The following is a 23465-nucleotide window of genomic DNA, read 5'->3' on the forward strand; positions in this document are numbered from 1 at the left end:
AGGGCTGAGCCCAGCATGGGTGGCTGCCCACAGCTAGAGGAGGTCGGACCACACCCCCTGTTCTTAAGGACTTGTCAAAGCCAACAGGACCAAAGGGCACCGTGAAGGAGCCTTGAGGAACTCAGTTTTGCCTGGCCCAGGCCCTGGGGTCCCTGGGTCACAGCCTTGGGCAGATAACTGCAGGCAGATGGCAGCTCTGTCCCCCTGCACCCTATAGTGTGGCTGAAAGGATCCTGCAAGCACACCCAAGAGCCCCAGGAGAGTGGGGCTGCCCCCTGCCACTCCCCCCAACTTGGCCTCTCGGGGTTGAAGAAGGGGGGTGTGCACCCCACCCCAACTCTAATGGGTGCAGGGAAAAGAGACAACTCTCAGGACAGCCCCCCCCAGCCAACCCCAGGAGACTAGAGGGTCTGTCTTCAAGGGGTGGGCCCGATGGCCGGAGAGAGGGGCTTCCAGGTTAGTGCCAGAGGTTCCAGAGGGAGCTGTGTTAGCGAAGCTGGAGGCCACCGTCACTGGCTGCGGAGCTCAGCCCACTACCAGGCGCTCACTGGAAGGTCAGCCCCATGAGCGTCAGGAAGCCGAGCCCGGACACGGGCTGCGGCCCGCAGCTCCCTGCCCCCACCTACAAGTCCCCCATTGCTGCCCAGATGGCAGAAGGCCCCCTTCTTCCCACCCACCATCCAGAGCCTGGGCCCAAGCAGGGGAGGGGTTGCTCCAAGGTACCTGAGGACAGGCCCTGGGGTGGGGTTCCAGAACCCTGTCCCCACAGATGGGGACTAGGAAGCCCCAGCGGGCATCCCCACGGCTCCTGCCCCTGAAGCTCAGCCCCCCCAGCAGAGAGAGAAAGGCATAGTCCGTGCTTATCTCCTACACACTGTACCTTGGTCTCTACCTTTATTCCCAGAACCTGAACAACAAAAAGCGAGAGGCGTTAAAATATGAGAGTGCGGCCTTGGCGCTCGTCCCCGATGCCCGCCCAGGCGCCCACCTTGGTGCTGAAGCATTGGAACATGTTCCGCAGGATGTCTGACTCAGCCCTGGCCAGCACCAGCTCCCGGGGGGCCTGTGCGGCCACATGCCCGTAGCACAGGATCAGGGTGCCCTTCACTCTCTCTGCCTCGTTCTCGCTGCGATCCTGAGGCAGGAGGGTGGGGGTGGCAGGACTCAATCACACAGTTAACCCCCACAGGGGGCCTTGGGCGCCACCCCCCTGTTGCCAGGGAAGAAAGCAGAGCTGCCAGCAAGTCGGAGGCTCAACCTGACCATACCTAACCCCAGGAGAGCCCATCCCTCGAGCCAGACTTAAGCTGTTTGGGGACCAAGGGACAGAGGCCAAAGGTCTGACTAGGGGACCAAGGGGGGGTCAGGCAGGAGGAAGAACTGGGGAGCTGAGCTAGGGTCCCCTCCGTCCTCAGGGCCTGCTCACACTTGCACAGCCAGTCCCACCCTGAGATTCTGTAACAGGGACAGGCCCCAGGAGACACCACATGGAGGGACGAGGGCGCAGGTGGGGAGGCATATGGTCCACCCCCTCCTGAAATGGGCTTTGGCAAGAAAGCTGCCTCTGCCAGCCACCAGGGGGCAGAGGACCAACAGAAGGTAGGTGGGACAGGGGAGGGCTGCGTGCCCCTTGTCACCAGCTGGGAGGGAGCCCACACTCGGTTGTCGGTCCCACGAGGAAGCAGAGACTGAATGCATCTCCGGCACCCACCCCCACAGCCTGCAGGGCATCCTGAGCCCAGGATGGCCCTCACGACCTCCTCCCCAGCCTGGCTGCTGCTGTACCTTGAAAATGTTGAAAATGCCCATGGACTTCCTAGACACGTCCGACCTCACAAAGTCCTCCAGCTGAGCCAGGGTGTCGTCCAGGTGGGAGATGGCACAGATCCCAAAGCAGCAGGCCAGGCCCTGGGGAGGCGCGTGGGGCTTTGACACCAGGGCGGGGATGTGCAGGCGCAAGGTCGGAGGAGCACACACCCGGCACACACATGCCCACACCACATGGCTGCCTCTGTGTGCAGCACACACGTGTGCACATGCGCCCTCACTGGCTCTGTGCCTGAGAGAGGACAGTGAGCGCCACTGGCCAGCTGTGGGCCTGGGGCTTCCCACGGGTGGGGCCGGGGCGGGCACCTCTCGCTCCGCCTCCTCCTGGTATCTGGCCGTTTCCAGCAGCTCCTGCAGAAGTTTCCGCACCACGTCCTTACTGGAAGCGGCACCCAGGGTGGTCCCCACACATTTGTACAGGAAATTCTGCGGCAAAGCCAGGGAGAGTGCTGGGCTGACACCGGTGGAGGGAGCCCGGCACACCAGCCCTGCATGGGAAGGGCTGCTGGGAACCCACAGCACTGGCCATGGCCCGAGCAGGGAGTGTCCCAGCCACCAGCCCGGCCCTTCTCTTCCCAGCTCTGCCAGGGCCCCACGGGCCACCAGATAGGCTCAGGCAGCAAGTGACACAGAATCAAAGTACAGGAACTTGGACCTAAGGACCATCACCCCGAAAGCCCCGGCAGGCTATCACCCCACACCTTCTCCCGGGGCGTCCCGTCGGAGCAGGGCAGCTGCTTGCACATCTCTAGGCTCAGCTGGCAGGTCCACGTGTTGTCAGACACAACGGCCAGACTGTCCCGAAGGAACTGTGGGCAGGAGCAGCAGCGAGGGCTAGGGGCTCAGCCGGCACTGGGCTGGCTGGGTAGGGGCCAAGGCCCAGTGGTGGCCCACAGTGACCTCAGGGGGTCCTATGCCTTGGCTCTGAACGGTGGTGGGTGACCTTCCCGTCCAGGCAGACATGCACCAGGTCATAGGGCCGGGGACAGCTCCGGGCCAGGCGATGGACAAGCCAGAAGGCTGCCGGGGCCACAGCAGCACAAAGCCCCTGTGATTGGTCGTCAGAGCAGAGTGGGGTCTGTGAGGGTAGCTGACAGTTCTCACCCCAGAGACACCCACCCGTCTCCCACCACCAGCCACACCACTAGATCAAGGCAGGTGTCACAACCCTAGGAAGGTACAGCCCCCCAGGTTCTCCCCACCCAGGCCAGGCCACACCTTGGTCTCTCCTCCCTTCTCTCACCACCAGCAGCTTTTCCTCCCATTCCTTCTGTGACAGGGTTTCCTCACTATGTTCTGAAACGACAGTCACCCGTCAACCTGGCAAGGCAGCCCATCCCAACAGACAAGAGAGGGGTGTTCAGAGTGTCCCAGGCCCAGGCCCCACCCCACCATCCAGAGCACACAGGAGATCCGGAGTGGGCCGGCACCCCAGGTGCCTCCAAGTGACACCAGCGGCAGCAGCACCCTTTGGCCTGCTGTCCAGACCCCTTCCTGAACCACCGTGGAGACGACTTCCTCCCACTTACAAACCCTAGTCCCACAGCCAGGCTGCCCTGGCCAGCAGGATGGAGTCAAAGGTGCAGGGTCTGCCCGCTAGCCGGGCCTCACCATCCAGGTACTCCAGCAGAAGGGGGATGGTCGTGGCCCAACGCGGCCCCAGCAGAGGGTGGATGTCCCGATGCAGGATGCTCAGGAGGCGCAGCGAGGCCGCCCCACGGCCGTCCCCCAGGTAGGGGCGGGAAGACACAGTCTGCAAGGCACAAAGGGAGCTTGCGGCCACACAGGACCACAGAGCAGCCCACGAGGGCCCGGGGTGGGGGCAACAAGCCCCTCAAAACAGCTCCCCAATACTCAGAAGGGAGCACCTGGGACAGTGTCCTTCCCTCTGCCCTGATGGCGAAGGACAGGCGCCCAGGGACAGGGGGAGAGCCCGCTCCTCTGCTGCGCCCCTCGGAGGGCGCCACGCCCGCTTACCAGGAGCCTCGTGGCTATGGCGAAGGGAGACGGCAGGGTCACTGCAAAGGAGATGCGACGCTCATGCTCAGGGGCCACTCAGGGGCCACTAAGGGCGCGGAGACAGGGCGGGGCGGGGGTGGGGTGGGGGCGGGGGCGGGGTCTGGGGCTCCACGCACCGTTGCCATCGTACTGGATGAGGAGGGTGTCAGCCCCCGCCTCCTGTCTCTTCTGGGCCAAGTGCACGAGGCTCTTGCAGAGCGGGGTCAGTGCCCCGGTGAAGCGTTCAGGGGTGAGGAACTGGAGCAGGTACGGCCAGAGGACCTGGGGGCGGTGCCGTGGTTGGTCTCAGGACCGAGACTGGCACAGGGGGGCAGCTTCGAGGAGCCCCCACCCCAGGCACGAGGTGCTGGGAAGGTCTAGCCAGTTAAGTAGGCGCTGGCCGCAGGGCCAGCAGGGGCAGGTCCGTCACAGGGCAGGGGCAGGGCGCGCACTCACGTCGCTCATCCTGTCCACGGTGGTGCTGACCAGGTAGAGGGTGCTGACGCTGACTGCTCGCACACTGTCGGCGGGGGGCTCCGCCCCAGGGCCCCCGGGCTTCTGAGGCTGGGGGTGGGTGGGGAAGGCAGGAACATGTGGGGCACTGCGCCTAACTTCTCCGTTCTCAAAGATACCTGGCCATGGGCTATGGGCCATGAGGATCCAGCCTGTATGGAGGCTGGGTAGACCCTCCCCAGCCCCCACCGTGGGGACACCCGGCCTGCCTCGGGCAGGAAATGCAGTCAGCGCTAAGATCCACCAAGAAAGCGGCTCTCCCGGCTTAGTTCTAGTCACCACAACACAGGATACCCCGGGCATCTCCTGCAAGCTCCAGACTGCAAGAGAGGAGACCTCGCCCTGGCTCCAGCACTCTGCTATCTGCAGTGATGGCGCCTTCCTGGAAGAGAGCCACCTGAGAACACTCCCACCTCACTCAGAAGAATTCGGCCTCGACACAGTGAGCCGGGCTCCTGGGCGGCCTGTGAGCAAGAGGACAGCCAGCTCTGCAAAGGCTCCACTACCTCCCACTCATGCCCGGAAAGCCGGCGCCACACCGAGCGGCTGCAATGTCTCTGGGCGCTGGTCGGACCTCTCACTTAGAAATCAAGGCCGAGCAGAAAAACTAGGGGCAGCCAGGCCTTGAACAACCGTTTTTAAAAATATACTAAAATACATTTCATACCAAATATTATACTAAATATTTTAGTATAAAAATATACTAAATACATTTCACACCAAACACACACAGACGACTTTGACAGCCGGACCTCCCATTAGGCCAAAAAGGGTATCTCAAGAGCCGCTTGAAGTGGAAGCAAACCTGGCCAGAGTCAATGCCGATGATGCAATAAAGGGACAAATCCACAATAGCCATGACAAGCTGTCCCCCTCGAAAAATTTAAAATCCTACAAGAAACTTTGGGTTAATAAAGAACCCATGTAGACCTGGTTGCTGTGGCTCAGTGGCTTGAGTGCCGGCCTGAGAACCAAAGGGTCGCCGTTTCGATTCCCAGTCAGGGCACACGCCTGGGTTGAGGGACAGGTCCCCAGTACGGGGTGCACGAGAGGCAACCACACAGTGATGTTTCTCTCCCTCTCTTTCTCCCTCCCTTCCCCTCTCTCTACAAGTAAATAAATAAAATCTTAAAAAAAAAGAAAAAAAAAAGAACCCAAGGACGCTGAGGCCCATCGGAGCCCACTGGGAGCGACGATGTGAGGGGCACAGACAAAGAGCACCAACTGGTCCTCAAACACACGCAGCAGGTGGGGAATACCGACACGAACCAAGGACGAGGCAAAAGCGTAAAACATTGTAACAGCTGAAAGACAGATTCAACTCCGGAGGTGAGCAGTGAAGTGGTTACTGCTGAGGAAGAGATGATGGACTCGGAGGAGCACACTGAGACCTGAAGGGACTATAAAGAACGACGCAGACGGGAAAGGCAGAAGCACTACCACACAGAGGACACCAGTACTGGCAGAGTGACACCGGGAGCCAGAAAACGCCAAAGAAACAGAGGAGACAAGTCCCACATACACAGCTCATCTGAAAGGGTCCGGAGCTGGAGGCAAGGACAGCTCAAGGTGAGCCTGGAACTTCTCCCTGTACCAGGAGGTCAAGGCTCAGAGAAGGATGGAGGCCGTGCCCCAGGGACACATGCCAAGTGCGCCACCGTCTGCCCACCAAACCAGCGACGGAACCGGATTAAGGACGACCACGTAGCACAGCAACCTGTGACCCACACAGCCACGCACACGTGAGCACAAGACCGGGGAGAGCTCTTTGTTAGGGCAAACGGCCAAGCAATAAGTACAGGACAATCAGTGGAGTTAGAAAATCCCAAACTGATTCTAAAACTAGATGGAAGTTTAATCGGCAAATTTTCAAAGTTCGTCCGCGTTGTAGCGCATCAGAACTTCATCCTTTGCAAGGCCGAGTAATGCTCCGCCGCGTGGCTGGCCTACAGCGTGAACCAGACGGACCACGCGGATGCTTACGTTTCCGCCGCTGCGCATCGCGCCGTCGTGAGCACAGCTGTGCAGATCTCTCTTCCAGACCCCGCCATCAGCTCCTTTGGGGGTGTACCCAGAAGTGGACTGGGTGGGTCAGAAGGTAATTCTATTAAACTTTCTAAACACCCTACATACTGTTTTCTGCACATCAGGGAGGTGGGCCTTGAAGCAGCACCTAAGTGGTAACGCTGGTTCAGGTGCCGAGGCCCTGAGTGCCTGCGCGGCCTGCCTCCAACGAAAACCCGGGACTTCGAACTCCAAGGGGCAGAGACGTCACCCATGTGGTTGCATCCCGCTGCGGTCAGAGTGCGCCCTGCGGCCCCTTCTGGGAGGCACGGAGACCTGCACACGGAATGGGGTCCAGCTGCAAGGGCCCGAGCCTGCAAGTCCAGTGCGTCACCGTGCAGACGGCGCTCTCAGCACCCTGGGCCCTGAGATGCATGAGCAAAGCTGAGCTGGGAGAACACATCACCTAAATGGCCCTTTGTCTGTCAAAGAGGCTGAAGTCACAGTTAAAAACTTCCTGACAAAGGGACCTCCCGGCCATGGCACCGCTGAGGAATTCCACCAAAGACTGAAGGAAAAGTGATGCCAATTCTTCATAAACTCTTCCACAAATCAGAAGAGGAGGGAACATATCCCAACTCAGTGAGGCTGTAGCATCAGCAGTGAAAGACATCACCAAGAACATACAGACCAATATCCCTCCTGAAGAGGCAGGAAACCTCTCAACAAAGTATCAGCAAACCACACCCAGCGATGATGAGTCGTGATCAGGCTTCATCTGGGGGCTGCAAGGGTCACTCAACATTCACGAAGGAATCGTACGTCCTGACTGAGGGCAGGATCTTTAACAGTAAAAGGCGGAGCGTGCTCCCCTTAGAACTGGAACAAGGCAAGCAGGTCTGCTGTCACCGTGCGTACGCAGCCTTGTGCTGGAGGCGCTGGGCTGTGCAATAAGGCAAGAAAAATGAGTAAAAGGCATCTGACTGGAAAGGAGGAGTAGAACTGTCTATGAGAAGCATGATGTTCTGGGGGAAGGTCCCGAGGAATCCAAAAAGCAGGGCCATGGGTTGCAGGTCAGTCTGCGACAATCAGCTGCAGTTCTCCACACCGGCCACGAACAACTGGACACCGCAATGAGCGAATGGACACCACCGCAACACCACTAAAAGCAAAAGTTACAAATCTAACAGAGTAGGTACGGAACCTGTACACTGCAAGTTACCGAACATTCAACAAACCACAATGCTGGTGAGGACGCAGAGAAAAGGGAGCCCTCATGCCCTGGTGGTGGGAATGCAGACAGGGGCAGCCACTGTGGAAAGCAGTGTGGAGTTTCCTAAAAAACTAGAAGTGGATCTGCCTTATGACCCAGCGATTCCACTTCTGGGAGCATATCCTAAGAATCCCAAAATGCCAGTCAGAAAGAACATGCGCACCCGATGTTTACAGCAGCCTTATTTATTTACAAGAGCCAGGGCCTGGCACCAGCCCAAGGGCCCACCAGTGGATGAGCAGATAAAAAGGCTGTGGTACATTTACACGATGGAATACTAGTTGGTCATAAAAAAGAAAGAAAGAAAGAAAAGGAAACCTTACCCTTTGTGACAACATGGATGGGCCTGGAGAGCATTATGCTGACTGAAATAAGCCAGCCAGAGGAAGACATACCACGTGCTCTCACTTATACGTGGACTCTAATGAGCAAAATAAACTGACGAACAAAGCAGAAACAGAGGCATGGACGCAGGGAAGACTGACAGCTGTCAGCGAGGAGGGGTGGGGCACTGGGTGAAGGAAGACGGAAGGAATAACAGACGACCCAGTGGTGACAGCCAGAGGGAAAGGGGGTGGGGGCAGGTGGAGGTGGGCAGAGGGGAGGAAACGGGGACAGAAGGACACCGTGCTCGGGGCGACGGGCACGCGGTGCAGTGCACAGAGGGTGTTTGGTTGAGTTGGGCGCCTGGAACCTGTGCCCAAGGAAATTCAATTAAAAAATACAAAGTAAAATAAAAACAAAAATTATCAGATGCTGATGAAAGAAATCAAAGACCTAACCAAATGTAGAGATGTGCTGTTTTCATGAACTGGGACACTCCGTACTGTAAAGATATCGATTCTTCCCACAGGGTCACAGATCCAACACAAACCCAGTCATAACTGCGCCAGGTCTATCTTCTGAAGAAGTCGGAGAGATGCCTCTAAACTGTTATGGAAAAGCAAAGGGCCTGCAACTCTAACGGCCACACCCCACGACGGCAGGGGGATTTGCTGCCCGGCCGCAGATGTGCCGGCGTGGCGCCCACCGGAGGACCCGCAGCCGACCACAGGCAGAGCCCAGAAGGGCGCTGGGTGTTCACCAGATGCGCGGACAGCGCAGCGGTGCAGGAAGGGTGCGCGCGGCCAGCGGCGCCCGGACGACGGGGCCCGCAGCACGTGCAAAACGATGAGCCTCGGCCCGCACCTCCCTCTCAAACCAAAATGAACTCCAAATGGATCCTAGACCTAAATGCAAGACCTGAAGCTTAAAACTTTTGGAAGACATAGGAGAAAATCATTGGATTCAGCGAGGATTTACTAGCTAGGACACCAAAAGGATGATCTATAAATTAAAAAACTGATAAGCTGGGCTTCTAAAATAGTAAAACTTCTGCTCTTTGAAAGATACTGCTAAAAATACAAGGACGCGCATAGAACAGAGTCGTCTGACAGAGGACTTGTCCCAGCTGGCAAGTAAGCACAGGAGGTCAGCGTCCACAGCCGTCAGTGAAACGCAGGTGAAACCCACAGTGAGGTGCCGCCCTGTGAGAAAGGCTTAGGAAACAAACAGCGGCCCTGGCCGGTGGGTTCCTCGCTGGAGCGTCCCCTACACCAAAAGGCTGTGTGTTCGATCCTGGGTCAGGGTGCGAGCGGGAGGCAACCGATCGGTATTTCTTTCTCAAATCAATGTTTCTCTCTCTCCCTCCCTTCTTCTCTCTCTAAAATCAATTCAAAAAACACCCTCAGGGGAGGGTAAAAGAAAGGGCACGACACTCAGAACGCCCCAAGGGTGGACAAGGACGGGGAGCGGCAGGCCCCGCCCCTGTGCTGTGGGCGTGCAGGCAGCACGGAAGGTTCTCATGAAATGACACGCGCTGCCCCTTCCCCTGCAGCCTCACACCCCGCACTAACCCAGGAGCAGCAAGGGTGCTCTCCCGAGAGCTGCACCAGCGGCCGTAGTGGCTTCATTCACAACTTCCTGGCCTGGAAGCAATTTGAACGTCCTTCCACTGGCACAAACAAGCTCATGAGGGACACGACTCAGCGGTGGAAGTGAGCAGGCGACAGGTCCCTGTGCCAGCGCAGAGGGCCTCCGACATAGGACGCCCAAGGCAGAAGTCGGAGTCGAAGGGCCCCAAACTGCATGACTCTGTGTAGGCGATGTTCTGGAGGAGGCGGCCCTCAGGGACAGAGAACAGATGACAGCGGCCAGGTGCGGGGGCCAGCGCCGTGGAGGAAAAGGGAGTTGGGCCCCAGAATGTCTGCTGGGCCCGAGCGGCGGCTGCCTTTTGCAGTGCGTGGAGCGCGCTGCGTCACCCTGGCTTGGAAAGGGCATCAGGGGGAAGTGCAGAGGCAACTGCAGGCACCCTTGGGCCTGCCTTCCCACCCCTTTGGGCTCCTGACCCACCCACCCCCGGCCCGGCCGTCAGGCCCTCTTGCCAAGGCCACCATATCTCGGGGTCACCAGTCAATTTGTTTGCTTGCAAATGTTTTATCAGGGGCATTTTGAAACATGCGCAAACGTAGAAAGACGGACGCAGTGACACAGTGAACGGCCACACGTGTGCCTGGCTCCCACGGGCAGGAAGTGTGCCAAGCAAGCATCTGCTGCTTCCAAAGTCATTTGAGTCTCTCATACTTCCTCCGATTCCAAGTGCTGACCAGGAATCAGAGAATTTGTAGCAGAACCTTCCACATCAAACGGAATGAAAGCATATTGCCTGCATGAGGGTCTCGACTGCCCCCCCCAGGTATGCCTAGTACCCTGACGGGCCCACGAGAGAGCACGCAGCTGGGCTGGCTCACAAGGCCAGGGGCAGACGCACGGCCCCCACTCACTCTGGCTGGACTCGTGTTTTAGAATCTGGGCCGATGTCCCGTTTAGGGGCACTGAGTGCCCCGCCAGGCCGGCCTGGTCCTGAGCTGGGCAGACAGGCTGGCTCTGAGGACCCAAGACCAGGCCCAGGGCAGGAGAGTGACTAAGGCCACCGTGCTCACCACAGGCCGGCGGCAGGGATGGCCACCCCACAATGTCTACGTTACCAGGGTCTACCTTGCTCTCCCTCAAGAAGAAACTGGGATTTTCTTAGCAACGTTTTCAATAGCAGAGCCCCAAAGAGAGCCGTGTGCCTGTCCTGACTCTCCCGCCTGAGTCCTGCAGCTGAGGAAGTGACTGCTGGGGTGCGGAGGCCCTGACTGGACACTAGAGAAGTCTGCTGGGCACACAGCCCAAGGCTGCAGCCACCCCGCCAGCCCCCGCGCCTCAGTGCCCACGCTCCCCAGCAGAGCCGCCAGGTCCTGGCCGGTGCGGGGGGCCTTACCTCAGCATCAGGGGGCAGCGCACACTGCTGCACGATGTACTCCAGCATCGCCTCGCCGCCAGGCTGCTCCAGGTAGCCATGGTGGGCCATGGCGCTGATCACCTGCACCACCGCCCGCTTCACCTGCACGGAGGGACAGTCCCGAACAGTCCAGTCTGGACATCTCACACCTGGGGCTGTGCTCCTCCTCGTGCCCCAACCCCTCTCACCCTGTAGGGGGAGGCCGCCCAGACTCCCCGGGGGGCCTGAGCCTGCCACCCAGCCCCACTCAGTGAACAGCACCCTCTCCCTGGGCAGGCGCCTCCCCCGGCCATGCCCACCAGCTCAGCCCCCCGGGGCTGCCAACTGTCAGCCCTGCAGCCACCAGGTCTGCGTGACAGGGGCCCAGTAAAGACCCTGGGCACAGGCTGTGGGCTCCCAGGGTGGCAGCCCCTGTGTGCTGCCACACTGCTGCCCACGACTCCTCGGGGAGGGAACAGGGGGGCTCCCTGTCTCGGCCTCCTGGGCCTGAGTCTCAGCTGAGGCCGCGCTGTCTTTTCACTGTAATGAGCCACAGCTGTGAGTCGGACTGCTCTTGTGCGCTCTGTCATCCTTGCAGGGGGTTCTGGAGCTTGGGGGTGGTGCTGGGGCGCACCCAGCCTCATGCCTGGGGCACTGCGTCAGGAGCAAGACCTGGGGGCTCCCAGCGCAGGTGCCTACGTACCCTGCGCTGCCAAGGGCAGCCGCCTGGACAGGGGTGGTGTCCGATCCCAGCTGGCCACACTCCCTGCAGCAGCTGATGGCACAGCTCAGCTGGCCCTGCGACTGACCTTGCAGTTGGTGTCCAGAAGAGGAAGCCTCATGGAGGAGAGGATAAAGGGCTTCTTAACCTCCATCTGAGCAGCTGCAAGAAATGAACAGGTGGCTCAGCCTCCCCATGAGACCCAGGCTGCCGGCCTGTCCACCACGAGGCCAAGGCCGTCGCCAGGCTCCGGCCTCAGCGTGGCCCTCCATGTGGGGGTGGGGGGACACGCATACGCAAAGCCCACCACTCCTCTCCAGGGGATCAATCACTTTTTACCCCAAGTAACATGTGATCCCTTTAAAAAGCTAGAAGGTTGGCGGTTGAAGGCAACAGGACGATCAACGAAATGTGAGCCGAGAACTTTACATTTTGTAACCAGAGAAACAGACCATCAAGCATAACCCACAGAAACTGTTCGCAACAGGCAGAAATCGGGAGGTGTGCCCACAGGGAGCGAGCCCCCACAGGCAGGACGGCAGACACACTCATTGAGGCCGAGACGTGCAGCCCTCTGTCCCACACAGCACTGTTCACAACAGCCAAGGACGGGCGGCCCAGGTGCCGCCACCAGAGGTGCGGGTGACGGGGCCGTGGCACATGCTCACAGTAGAACATCATTTGGCCGTAACGGAGAATGAAATCTCGCCGTTTTCGACAAGGATGGACCTAGAGGGTGTTACTCTAAGTGAAGTGAGTCAGAGACAGACACCATGTGGTTTCAGTCACAGGGGGAATCTGAAGAACAAAGCAAACAAACAAACAAAACAAAACAGAAACAGACCCACAGATGTGGAGAACAAGCTGACGGTTGCCTGAGGAGAGGGGCTGGAGGGCAGGAATAAAAAAAACAAAACCGGAAACCTCCAAGTCATTTTAAGAAAAGTAAAAATATATATATATATTGATATCAGCTTTCTTCATAATTCGCCAAAAACTGGAAACAACCTCAATTTCCAATACCAGGATAATAAGCTTTTAAAAAGATTTTATTTATTTATTTATTTATTTATTTATTTTTAGACAGAGGGGAGGAGAAAGACAGGGAGAGAAACATCAGTGTGTGGTTGCCTCTCGTGCCCCCCCTGCTGGGGACCCAGCCTGCAACCCAGGCCTGTGCCCTGACTGGGAATCGAACCAGCGACCTTTCAGTTTGCAGGCCGGCGCTCAGTCCACTGAGCCAGAGCAGCCAGGGCCAGGATGACAATTTTCATTCACAAACTATAATGGAATAGAGCTCACAACAGGAAGGGGGGAACAAACACACACAACACGTATGAGTCTAGGTATACTCATGGTGGAAGAGACAGCGGTGAGAGACCCCCTCTCGGCGAGCTCCTGCCTGCACAGGCAGAACCAACTCGCTGTGACGGAGTCGGAGCAGCGGTCACTGCGGAGGGCAAAGGCCGCCGTCTGGAAACGAGCTCGAGGAGGCCTCCGGGGCCGCCTGAGACGCTCCGCACTTTGATTTGAGTAATGGTCACCTGAGTGACCAGCGTGCACATGTCAGGAAGTCACACTTGAGATTTCTGCATGTCATGGAATGTAATTCATTCCCAAAATCAGAAAATGAAAGTCTGAAGGAAAAGAAAAACCATGACTGGAGGCCAAAATCTTTAAGGGATTTGATTTTAAGGATACAGAAAAAGGGCAAAGATGATACAAAACACGTAACAGGGGGCCCCGAACGAGAATTCCGAAATAGGGGACACTGAAGTGCCAGACGCGTTTTTAAATTCCTGAGATGAAGTGAGACTTAAAACGACATATGGCAAGGGCAGTATGTGTCCCCAGGGGAAACTGTCACCCAGAACAGCCAACAGTCAACAGCATTTCCGGATCTAGAATAACCAAATGTGTCCCGGGCACCCACACAGAAAAGACCGAGTCACTCCAGGGGAAGCCGACGGTCCTCACGCCCTTCAGTGACCGACAGCGGTGCTACAAGCCTGTGTAGGAGTGAGCACCTTTCCCGCAGGCCCTGGGGGGCCGGCCAGGCCCAACTTTTAATCACGCCACACTGTCTTAAATCAAAACTGAGGACTTCTAAAACCAGCAGGGCCCTCCACCTGCTGCCGGGAGGCCTGGGAGTGCTCCTGAACCCCACCGGGCCTCCCCACGGGTGCCCAGGAGGGTTCCAGGAGCTCGGACTCAGCGGCACGTGGGACACGGTGAGGGGAGGAGGCGCTGACGCAGGCCCCCCGCCGGGAAGAGGCCGTGTCACCCACCCAGTGGTGCATCTTGAAGTCTCACAAGTTGTATGTCGACTGTACCGCAGCACGCAGCAAGGTGGAAGGAAAAAGTGAAATCTGCTCCCCATCAAAGAAAAAACGTTAAGGGCTCCTGACAGATCAAGGAGGCACTAGAGAACTTTCACTCCAAGTCAAGAGCAACGCGGTTTCTAACTGTACGGAAACCACAAGGAGACGCCACCACATGCTCGCCATGGCCGAAACGGAGGACTGACCGGTGTGGCACAGCCACGCTGCCTGGGGCCCTGGGCGGAGGGCAGCGGTGTGAGCAGGGGAGGTAATGGGTCCACCTCTCACAGCTGCACCCACGTACCCATGACCCAAGACCATGGCTGCACGTGCCCCCTCAAGTGCACAGGGCGGGCCGAGCCGCCGGGCGCGGAGCAGCGACACTGGGCCCTGCGGCTCACTGCTCCAGCAGGACGGGCAGAGAGGAAGGCTCACGCACTGGGTCCTCCCCCGAAGGGAAATGAAGCGTGGGACGTGCAAAGCCACAGACGGGGGATGGAGGGAAAGAAGCCAGACACAGCCGTGCGCTCTCGGACCCCCACACGCAGTGCAGTCGGAGGTCGGGCTGCACCTGGTCCTCACAGGGGCAGGCACAAGGCTCGCTGTGTGACAAGTCGCTGCGCTGCACGGCGACCACGTGCACGTCTCTCTGCGTGCCACGTGACAGAGCCGTGTGTGCGGGCACCGGTGCCCCACGGTGTGCTAGACTGTGACAACGCAGGCCTTTGGTTACGAAAAAATCTGTCTTTGCACGTAGAGACAAATATGTGTGCGCCTACAGGGAAAACGGAGCAGGTGAGCCCGCGACGACTTCTGGAAACACCAACGCGAAGGCAGAACTAACCAAGCCAAGGCCAGCACGCCAGGCACCCAAAGCACGGAACTTCTGAGCGGAAGGGAGCGTCTCTCCCCAAAGTAAGCGGCAATCAACGGGGACAGGCGGGCACCTCCACCTCGACTGCCGCCCAAGGGGCCCCAGCGTCCCTGTGCCTCCCTCAGCCTTGGTTTTCTCCTCGGTGGGGGTGGAGGATCTTTACTCAGGAGCCAGTGAGCTGCAGGCTGCGGTCTATCCAGGCCGCCACCGTGCCCTGTCCCTGCCCCTTCCCAAACTGCCCCACATCCACAGTGCCGTTTGCACCCCGGTGCCACTCCCTGAACCCCTCGGGGCTGAGTCAGCACACTCACTCCCTAAAGGGCCAAAGAGACAACGCTGCAGGCGGCAGGGCCATATGAGCTCTATCACCTGTCTGCTCACCTTGGCAGTGGTAAGCCCACCCCGCCCAGCCTGCAGGGTGCAGGCCTCCAGTGGCCCCTGCAGAGAGGGAATGCGACTCCCAGGAAACACACACCTGCTGTGAGACAGGTTCCAGCTCAGTGCTGAGCACATCAGCCAGAACAGCGGGAAACGGGAACCTTCTGTCCAACGAGAGGAAGTCATCGGACACAGGCAGACTGGGGGACATTCTGCCGCACAACTGGCCCTGACTCTTCCGAAAGGCCCTGTCTAAGGGACCCGCTGTCTGTGTGCCTGTCTGCGGGCACCTGGCCAGGGCTGGGCCAGGGTCAGAGACACAGCATCCAGCATCCGCAGCCAGCGCCTGAGGCAAACTTTTCACAAAGAACTCGACGCTGGGGCCCCCTTTCACCCACCGCTTCTCAGGTACTGCTTTGCACGCTCACCGGCCGAATTGATGATGTGCCTCAGGACCTGCAGGCTGCCCACTCGGGTCCTCTCATTGCTTGTGTCCAGCTTGGGCAGCAGGAAGGCGAGCAGGCGTTCAGGCGAGAAGCACGCTGCAGGGGAGCATGCAGACAGCAAGGATCTGTCCCTGCTCTGTGCTGCCAGCACCGCAAACCCGGACAGCAGGGGCATGCTGGGGGCTGAGGCCCATGGAGCCACAGGCAGGCCCAGGCAGAGGCGGACCCTTACTGAAGCTGCCACGGTGCCCACACCCCCAGCGAGGGTCCCTGGGTCAGGCTGCCACTCACCCAGCACGGTGAAGCAGCGCAGCACCTCCTTCCGGTTGCTCGTCACTATGGGGCTGGATGACTCCACAGGCACGCAGATCTGCTCCAGGGGACAGAGGTACAGAGGTGATGGGGATGGTGCTGCTGCCCTGGGTCCCAGATGGGCGAGAGGGCAGGCCACGCACTCCTGACAAGTGCCAGGCACATGCACTGATGAGGGCCTCTGGGCTTCCACCTGAGCTGGCCAGCTGCAGCAAGTGCAGGTGGTCGCCAGGCCTCACCTGCCAAAGCAGGAGTCACCCTGTGATTGGACAGGCTGCAGGCGTGGTGGGGCAGGCTGGGAAGGCTGACAGCCCTCTGGGCACACAGCTGGGCTGCTTCAGGGGGCAAGGAGTCTGCTGCTTCAGTAGAGCCCATCGTGTGCAGCAGAGAGGCGACCCACAGGCCCCACCCAGCCTGCACTGGGCCAGTTTTCAGAGCTGGGGCTGGCTGGCCCAGGGCTCTGCTCCGGGTCCCCACTGTAGAGACCGACCTGGTCACAAAAGGCGCCTCTCCTGCCTGCTCTCTGGTTGGTCCCTCACGCTGGGGGAGCAGAGCCATGTCCTGAGGACCCTCAAGCAACCCTATGGAGAGCCACGCAGCCAGGAGCCACAGCCTCTGCCTACAGCCACGTGAGGGAGCGAACGTGGAGGCAGAGCCCCCAGCCCCACAGTGACTGCGACCACGTGGGACCTGGCCAGAGCCACCAGCGAGCCGCTCCTGGGCGCATGGCCACAGTGACTTCGAGACCGTGTCTGTTTAAGGCGCTGAGTTTTGCAGTCACTGGTCACAGCAGTAGCTAATGCAAATGAGTAGTTGTGTAGAAGAAAGGCTAACCCGGATTCTCGCTCACTTCCCCCTAAAATAATTCAGGGTGGATGCAACAGTACAAGTGCAGGGAGTCCTGGCTGGTGGGGCTCAGTGGATTGAGCACCGGCCTGGAACGACGCGGTCGCTGGTTTGATTCCCAGTCAGGGCACATGCCTGGGCTGTGGGCCAGGGCCCTGGTAGGGGGCGCATGAGAGGCAACCACACATTGATGTTTCCCTCTCTTTCTCCCTTCCTTCCCCTCTGTCTAAAAATAAATAAATACAATCTTAAAAAAAAAAAGACACAAGTGAAGGGAAATGGGAGAATGTGACCAGCAAGTGCAGGGTCAAAGGGCTTTCTCAGCATAAGGGAACCTGGGCTGTAACATCAAAGACAGATAAAGGGTGGCGTGAAAATTATGTCGCGTGGCAAAAAGTGTCATAAACAGCCACAAAGGAAAGGACGTGTGTGCCCCTCCCGTGGGCCACTGCTGGTGGGGAGGAGCAGCAGCCACAAAGGAAAGGGCGTGTGTGCCCCTCCCGTGGGCCACTGCTGGTGGGGAGGAGCAGCAGCCACAAAGGAAAGGACGTGTGTGCCCCTCCCGTGGGCCACTGCTGGTGGGGAGGAGCGCTGCTGGTCTGCAGGGTTGGCTCTGACAGGTGTGGAGCACGTGAGTCATTCCTGCGAGAGCCTCACGGTCCACACAGCAGGAACTACTGAGTGCTCACAAGTGACAGGTGCTGCTCTAGGTGCGGGGACACAGCCGTGCACAAAACAGCCGGAACCGGACCTCACGCAGCGGTCCCTCTAGCAGGAGAGGCAGCCAGCAGTCCCTCCACAGCGGACCCCCGAACAACGCGGAGTCAGGGGCACTTTCCCCCGAGCAGTCAGAAATCCACTTATAACTTCGACTCCCCCAAAACTTACTACTCGGAGCCCACTGGGACGGGAAACCTCACCGGTACCATCAACAGCTGATGAACACACACTTTGTAAAAGTTACGTGTATTATATACCGTATCCTTACAACAGAGGGAGCTACAGGAAAAATCACAGTGTTTACTGGAAAGCATCCGCGTGTAAGTGGGCCCAGTGACTCACACTGTGCTGTTCAGGGTCAGCTGTGTGTTAAAAGGTCAGTGCTGAGGGGAAAACAAATAAGGACCAGGACCAGGAGGCAGCGATAAGGGACAGTCCATCCCCCACCCCAAGCCACACACGTCCCATTTCTGTCCCCCTCCTTCTAGAAGTGGCCCTGAGCCCATTCACAGTGAGTGGGGTTCTTCCTGTTCTTAACCCTGAAGGGACTGCATCTGTCTCCTACTCATTAGGGTGTATACTGAGGGTAAATAAACTTTACCAAGTCAGAGAAATTCCAATCCTAGCTGCTAAGAGTTTTAAGGATGAGTGGGTACTGAACTTCATCAAAAGCCTTCTCCGCATCCACTGAGATCAGAGGATATTTCCCCCAATCTATTTCCGTGTGACATAGCAGCTCCCTGCCACCAGGTTCCCACGAGCTCCACTCCGCTCATCTGACCAGGACGCCCCCACTGCCCCCAGAGTTCTCCTGCGACCTCGCCCCTCCCCCAGCCTACCTGAGAGTGCAGAGTGGCCAGGAGGGCATCGAGCTGGACCTCCAGTGTGCGGCTGCCCACACTCACCGCGGCCTCAAGGATCTGGCCCAGGCTCTGCTGGGCAGAGGGGCCGTCAGCGGCCAGATGCCCCCAGTCCTTCCCCCACCTCTACAAGTCAGAGGGGAGGGATCAGGAAAGGGGACCTGGGATGAGGCCAGTGGAGCAGGTCCTAGTACAGGGCCCCGCCCACCATGGAGTCTGTGGGACAATCAGGGCCACTCTTGCTCCTATCGGAGGAGGGTGCCCCGGACCAGACCCAGGCTGAGCCCTGCACCTTGGACACATGTGAGGTCTCGGCGTGCTTCTTGTAGAGGGCAAGGACTCCAGGCAGGAGCTTGGGGAGCTGCTCCTCCAGCTTCTCGCTAGGCAGCAAATGGCTCATGGGCCCCAGGGCCTCCACCACAGCGAGACGGAGCTGAGGGGACAGCAACACAAACCACTGTGGCCACGCTCACAGGCCACAGGGGACAGAGCAGCAAAGAGCTCATTCACCGAGAACCAGAGCTGATGGGAGGAAACCGGGTGCCCTGCAATGGGGTCCTCAGGGGCCAGGCCTCGGCCCTCCCCCCAGGCGTGTGAGGTGGGGGGGGTGTGCACAGCAACTGGGGCTCAGAAACCAGCGTGCTCTGTGGGGACCTGCAGGGGAGACTGCACAGGGCACGTCTGCCCCTGATGAGAACCCCGCTTCCTGGCCACAGGGACCTGGGTTAGGATGTGTTCAGGCAGATGGCTCTATCCCCTCCCCACAGAACAGAGGCCGAGGCAGTGGGAGGCGACCTGGGAGGGCAGTCTCGGGGTGGGAGAGGGTGGCCAGCAAGCTGGGACATACCTTGGCTTCACGGCTCTGCAGCCAGTGATGAAAGAGGGTGTCGTAGGCACTGCTGATGTCGGAGGCAAAGGCATCCTTCCTGACTGTGGGGTCCGGGGCTTGGTCCAGGTTGGCCAGGTACTCGAGGGTGCTCTCGCTAAAGCGCTGCAGGGCTGCAGTGAACAGCCACCAGTGGAGAGTGGCCTCGGGCTTCACACCCGAGGTGCCTGGAGCCCCTTCCAAACCTACGACCGCCCCAGTGCACCAGCCCAGCACACACCCTGGGATTCCACCGGGCGAGCATTGTCCCTCCAAGTCTATGCCTTTCCCAGACCTCAGGGGGGGCCTTTCTTGGAAAGAGGGTCTTTGCAGATGTAATGAGTTAAAATGCAGTCCCTAGAGTGAGTGGGCCCTAGTGCAACCAGACTGTGTCCCCACAAGACGGGACACAGACACAGGGAGAAGTCACCCATCCTCTCACGGCCCCACCCTCCTCCTGAGGCCTGAAGGGCCCATGACCCCCACAAGCCCCTGCCCTCAGGAGCCCTGCCTGCCCTGCAGCCCAACTCACCGCAGCAGAACACCACCCTCATCGAGTCGTGCTTGGCCAGGCCCAGCATGGGCAGCATAGTGCTCAGGACGGTCGTCAGGAAGGGCACCACGCCGAACACTGCAACAGGCACACCACAGGGCCCCTGCGCCACCTCCGCCTCCCCCACGCCCCACGCCCACCCACACCCCGCAGGGCTGGCGCTCCTCCTGCTCAACCTTGGGGAGGTAGGGTGGCGAGGCCGCGCTGAGCACAAGGAACAGAGGAGCCAGCGGGGCTCAGAGGAGCTCACTGCCCGGGTGGAAGGGGGTCGAGGCAAAGCCGCCTCCTACCGTTGGAGACTGAGAGGTTGGCCAGCGTCTGCACCACAAAGCCGTGCGGCAAGATCCCAGGCTGGAACTTGCTGAGCAGCTCCTCCATCACCATGCCGACGAAGCGCTTCCCCACCGCCACGAGGACACTGCTGGCAGCCTGCTGCCAGTCATAGACCAGGTCCTGCTCCCCGAGAGAGAGTGTGCTCTGACGGCCCGGCCGGGGGACAGCGCAGCCCACGCCCTGCCGTCCCTGGGAGGCGAAGACGACAGACACACCCTGCCCTCGGTGCCAGGCTTTCAGGCCCCCTAGTGAGTGCTGTCAGTGGTCTCAGGCCCAGCCACCCACCCACAGGGCCTATGGTGTCCACTCCACCTGAGGGCGAAGAAGCACGGAGTGGGAGAAAAAGCCCACATTGAGCCTGGCTCCGACCCCCAGACACAGGGCAGCGGGCACCGGCACCCTACATTCACTCGGAGAGCTCAGGCGTTTTCTCTCTGCTCCAGTTTCCGCCTCTGAAGTGATGGGGTGGCCCGCCCCACCCAGAAGGGCACTCAGCGTGCAGGAGCAGGGGCCTGACCCCGAGGCAGCCAGACCCAAACCCGCATCCACATGCATGGGGATGGAAAGGCCTGCGAGCGAAGCGGAGCCACGCCGAGTCCAGCGGCCAGGGAGCGGCTTGGCCGCCACCCTGCATACCTTCGCCTTGGTCATCTCGCCCGAGGCCAGGAGGACGGCAGCCCGGGCCATGTCCTTGTCCAGCTTGCTGATGTGATTGCTCACGACCGTCTCCATGGCCCTCAGGATCATCGTCCGGTACGGATGCGCCAGCTGAGAAGAGGGGCCATCCAGGAAGGGCCGGCGGGGAAGCCGCGTGCCAGGCACCCTGCCTGAGCCTGGCGTGTTCTGTACAGGGCCCCGCACTATGACGCCACCCCTGCCTGTCCCGCACGGGAGCTTCCTTGCTGGCCCTCGGGACTGCTTAAAGCCTTGCACACACAAGGGACACAAGACCTTCAGAGGCGGGCCTGTGCAGCCTGATGGCAAGCGGATGGCAGCAGCAGCCTCTGCTGGCCCGGCGCAGCCTGTTCTGAGTGGTGTGGTGAGACCTCCAACCCGCCCGGGGTGTGAGCCCTCCCTCCGTCCAGTGTCACCACAGGGCACACGCTCCCCGCCTGGGAGCCACCGAGCAGCCACTGGGCACCAGATCGACTGCCGCGGAAGCGCACTGCGTGTGTTCAGGTCGCCCTTATTTTACCAAGTGACGGCCCCAAAGCGCAACAGCAGTGATGCTGACACTTCGGGTGGGCCCAGGAGAAACGGCAGTGCTCTGGTAGGCGAACAGGCGTGTGCACAGAGGGGAAGACACCGTACGCATAAGGTTCAGCACCATCTAGGGTTCAGGCGCCCACTGAGGGTCTTGGAACGCACCCACCATGGATAAGGGGGCCCACTGTACAGCCAACAGGTAGACCCTAGAGCCTGACACGCTGCTGACAGTCAGCCAGGTCCACAGGAAGGCAGTGAGGTGAGGCCCTGGCCTCCTCCCGCAGACCCTCTCTGGAGGGTGTGCCCACTTCCCACCCCAAACTGCAGTCGATGAGAAATGGCTCTCTCTCCCTTAGTCGGTGCAGCGCTGACCCTGGCAGGGAGAGCTGACCCGTCTCCAGCCCGGGAGTGAAAGGCGATGGCAACACCGGGCCTCAGTTCACCAGCGGCAGAATGCTGCAGTGCTGAACACCCAGTCCCGGGAAGGTTCCAACCCACAGCCACAAGACGGGGCGAGTCATCTGTCCTGGAAACGACCCCCACCACACACACACAGATGCTGCTGGTGCAGCTCTCTGCCCAGTGCCTGAAGCGCCCGGCCTCACTCTACAGGCGCCACTGACCCCGCCCCACAGACCCGCCCCAATACAAACAGGATCCACTCTGGACCTGTACTCCCGCAGGCCCCGCCCCCGGTGTGGTAAGGCGGGCCCAGGTCCCACACCTTTTCGTGCTGCCGCAGGTGCTCCTCGCAGGCGCTGAGCGTCCCCTCCGGCTGCGACTCTCCAAGGGCGCACAGGGCGCTGCACACCTGCTCCTGCACCAGCGGGTCCTTGTCGGTGACGGCGTCCAGCAGGATGGTGGACAGCTCTGCAGCAACAAAGCCCATGCACCGCTCAGACCCCTCTGAGGGCAGCCCCAGCGCGGAAGCACAGGGCGCTTCCAGGGCCCGCCCCCCAACCCCGCACACACGCACTCTTCACGTAGGACGCGCTCATTGTGGAGGTCGCGGGATGCTCTCGCCCGGTGTGGACATGGACAGCGTCTTCTCAAACCTGGAGTGACCAAAGCAGACACAATTCCTAAGCTTCCTCAGGTTAAGACAGTCATTGCGTCCGGGTGAAGCACGAGACAGAAAGTAATCGTTCAGGGGACGGTCTGCCACACTTGGGTGCTGGATGGGAAGAAGGACGCCCCCCCTTCCACAGGTTCCAGCTCTCCCCATCCGGTACCGTGTGCCCATTCCTGGGCGGGCGGGGCCACAGCCTCCACCCACAGCACCTGCCTTGGCTCTGAAGAGGCCTGGGGGCCTGGGGACTGCGTGGCAGAGAGACCTGAGAGCCGAGAAGGCCCTGAGCCCCGCAGAGCCTGGATTACCCATGCTGAGGATTCTAGCGCGCAGCCCAGACGAGCCTCTGGGGGCTGAGAGAGGCTGGAGTGGCAGCACAGGGGCCGGTGGGTCCGCTGGCACCTGAAACCACAGATCCAAACAGCCCACGGGATTGGAGAGTGGCAGTCTTCAAACGTCAGGGGCCTCGGAGCACCACTTTCAACCAGGCAAGGGCCTCGTAACTCCACTGCGTGGCCACACCCTCCTGCCTACCTCTGGCTCTCAGAGGAGCTGTGAGGTCAGGAGGCCCAGGCCCTCACTGTGGCTGCCACCTGCTAACACTCATGGCCTCGATAATCTGGGGAGCCACCATCTCTTCACTCCCTCCATGAAAGGACCGAGGTAGCAAAGGAGAGACGCCGCGGTCTGCCCGGCCAGGTGGCCATGCACACGCGCGGAAAGAGGCAAAGTGGAAAACCATGTGACGGTGGGGAATTACAAGTAAGTGAGCACCAGCTCAAGGGGGCAGACGGGTCCCACACACTCGCCAGTCCTCAAGGCCTCAGTGAAAGGACAGGAGAGAGGCATGTTTTATGAGAATAAACCCACGAGAGCACTAGAAAACAAGAAAGATAAAATTGGCAGACCAGAAACTTCTAGGAATCCCAGGCAGACAGGAAGCAGATGGAAAAGACTCTGGTTTGAAGAGGGTGGCATCTGCGGGGTGTTTCCGCTTCCTTCCTGGAAAGCATCTAAAAGTAACATGGAAAACAAGAAGTAA

General features: G+C 59.7%; 1 protein-coding gene across 11 annotated transcripts in view; it reads right to left on the minus strand.

Annotated features, from left to right (window-relative positions):
• Window positions 1-23465, minus strand: part of MROH1 (maestro heat like repeat family member 1) — a 44982-nt gene that overhangs the window by 15577 nt on the left and 5940 nt on the right. For 5 of the 11 annotated variants that reach the window (XM_045204881.3, XM_045204877.3, XM_045204873.3 and 2 more), the window contains exons 2-23: window positions 22331-22409; window positions 22079-22224; window positions 20785-20916; window positions 20106-20268; window positions 19795-19893; window positions 19245-19396; window positions 18690-18830; window positions 18377-18469; window positions 15951-16029; window positions 15642-15755; window positions 11729-11802; window positions 10920-11042; window positions 4282-4389; window positions 3963-4107; window positions 3805-3845; window positions 3439-3580; window positions 3071-3123; window positions 2529-2636; window positions 2134-2253; window positions 1786-1908; window positions 989-1135; window positions 881-907 (exon numbers count right to left, since the gene is read on the minus strand). In XM_045204881.3, coding sequence (XP_045060816.1) covers window positions 881-907; window positions 989-1135; window positions 1786-1908; window positions 2134-2253; window positions 2529-2636; window positions 3071-3123; window positions 3439-3580; window positions 3805-3845; window positions 3963-4107; window positions 4282-4389; window positions 10920-11042; window positions 11729-11802; window positions 15642-15755; window positions 15951-16029; window positions 18377-18469; window positions 18690-18830; window positions 19245-19396; window positions 19795-19893; window positions 20106-20268; window positions 20785-20916; window positions 22079-22224; window positions 22331-22352 — 2352 coding nt within the window. In that variant the 5' untranslated portion in view covers window positions 22353-22409. Of the gene's footprint in view, window positions 1-880; window positions 908-988; window positions 1136-1785; window positions 1909-2133; window positions 2254-2528; window positions 2637-3070; window positions 3124-3438; window positions 3581-3804; window positions 3846-3962; window positions 4108-4281; window positions 4390-10919; window positions 11043-11728; window positions 11803-15641; window positions 15756-15950; window positions 16030-18376; window positions 18470-18689; window positions 18831-19244; window positions 19397-19794; window positions 19894-20105; window positions 20269-20784; window positions 20917-22078; window positions 22225-22330; window positions 22410-22731; window positions 22826-23331; window positions 23437-23465 lie in introns of all 11 variants that reach the window. The other 6 variants (XM_045204874.3, XM_045204876.3, XM_045204875.3 and 3 more) reach the window with 3 other exon arrangements.

This window comes from Desmodus rotundus, chromosome 8 (genome assembly GCF_022682495.2).
Source record: "Desmodus rotundus isolate HL8 chromosome 8, HLdesRot8A.1, whole genome shotgun sequence".
In the NCBI taxonomy this organism is placed as follows: Eukaryota; Metazoa; Chordata; class Mammalia; order Chiroptera; family Phyllostomidae; genus Desmodus; species Desmodus rotundus.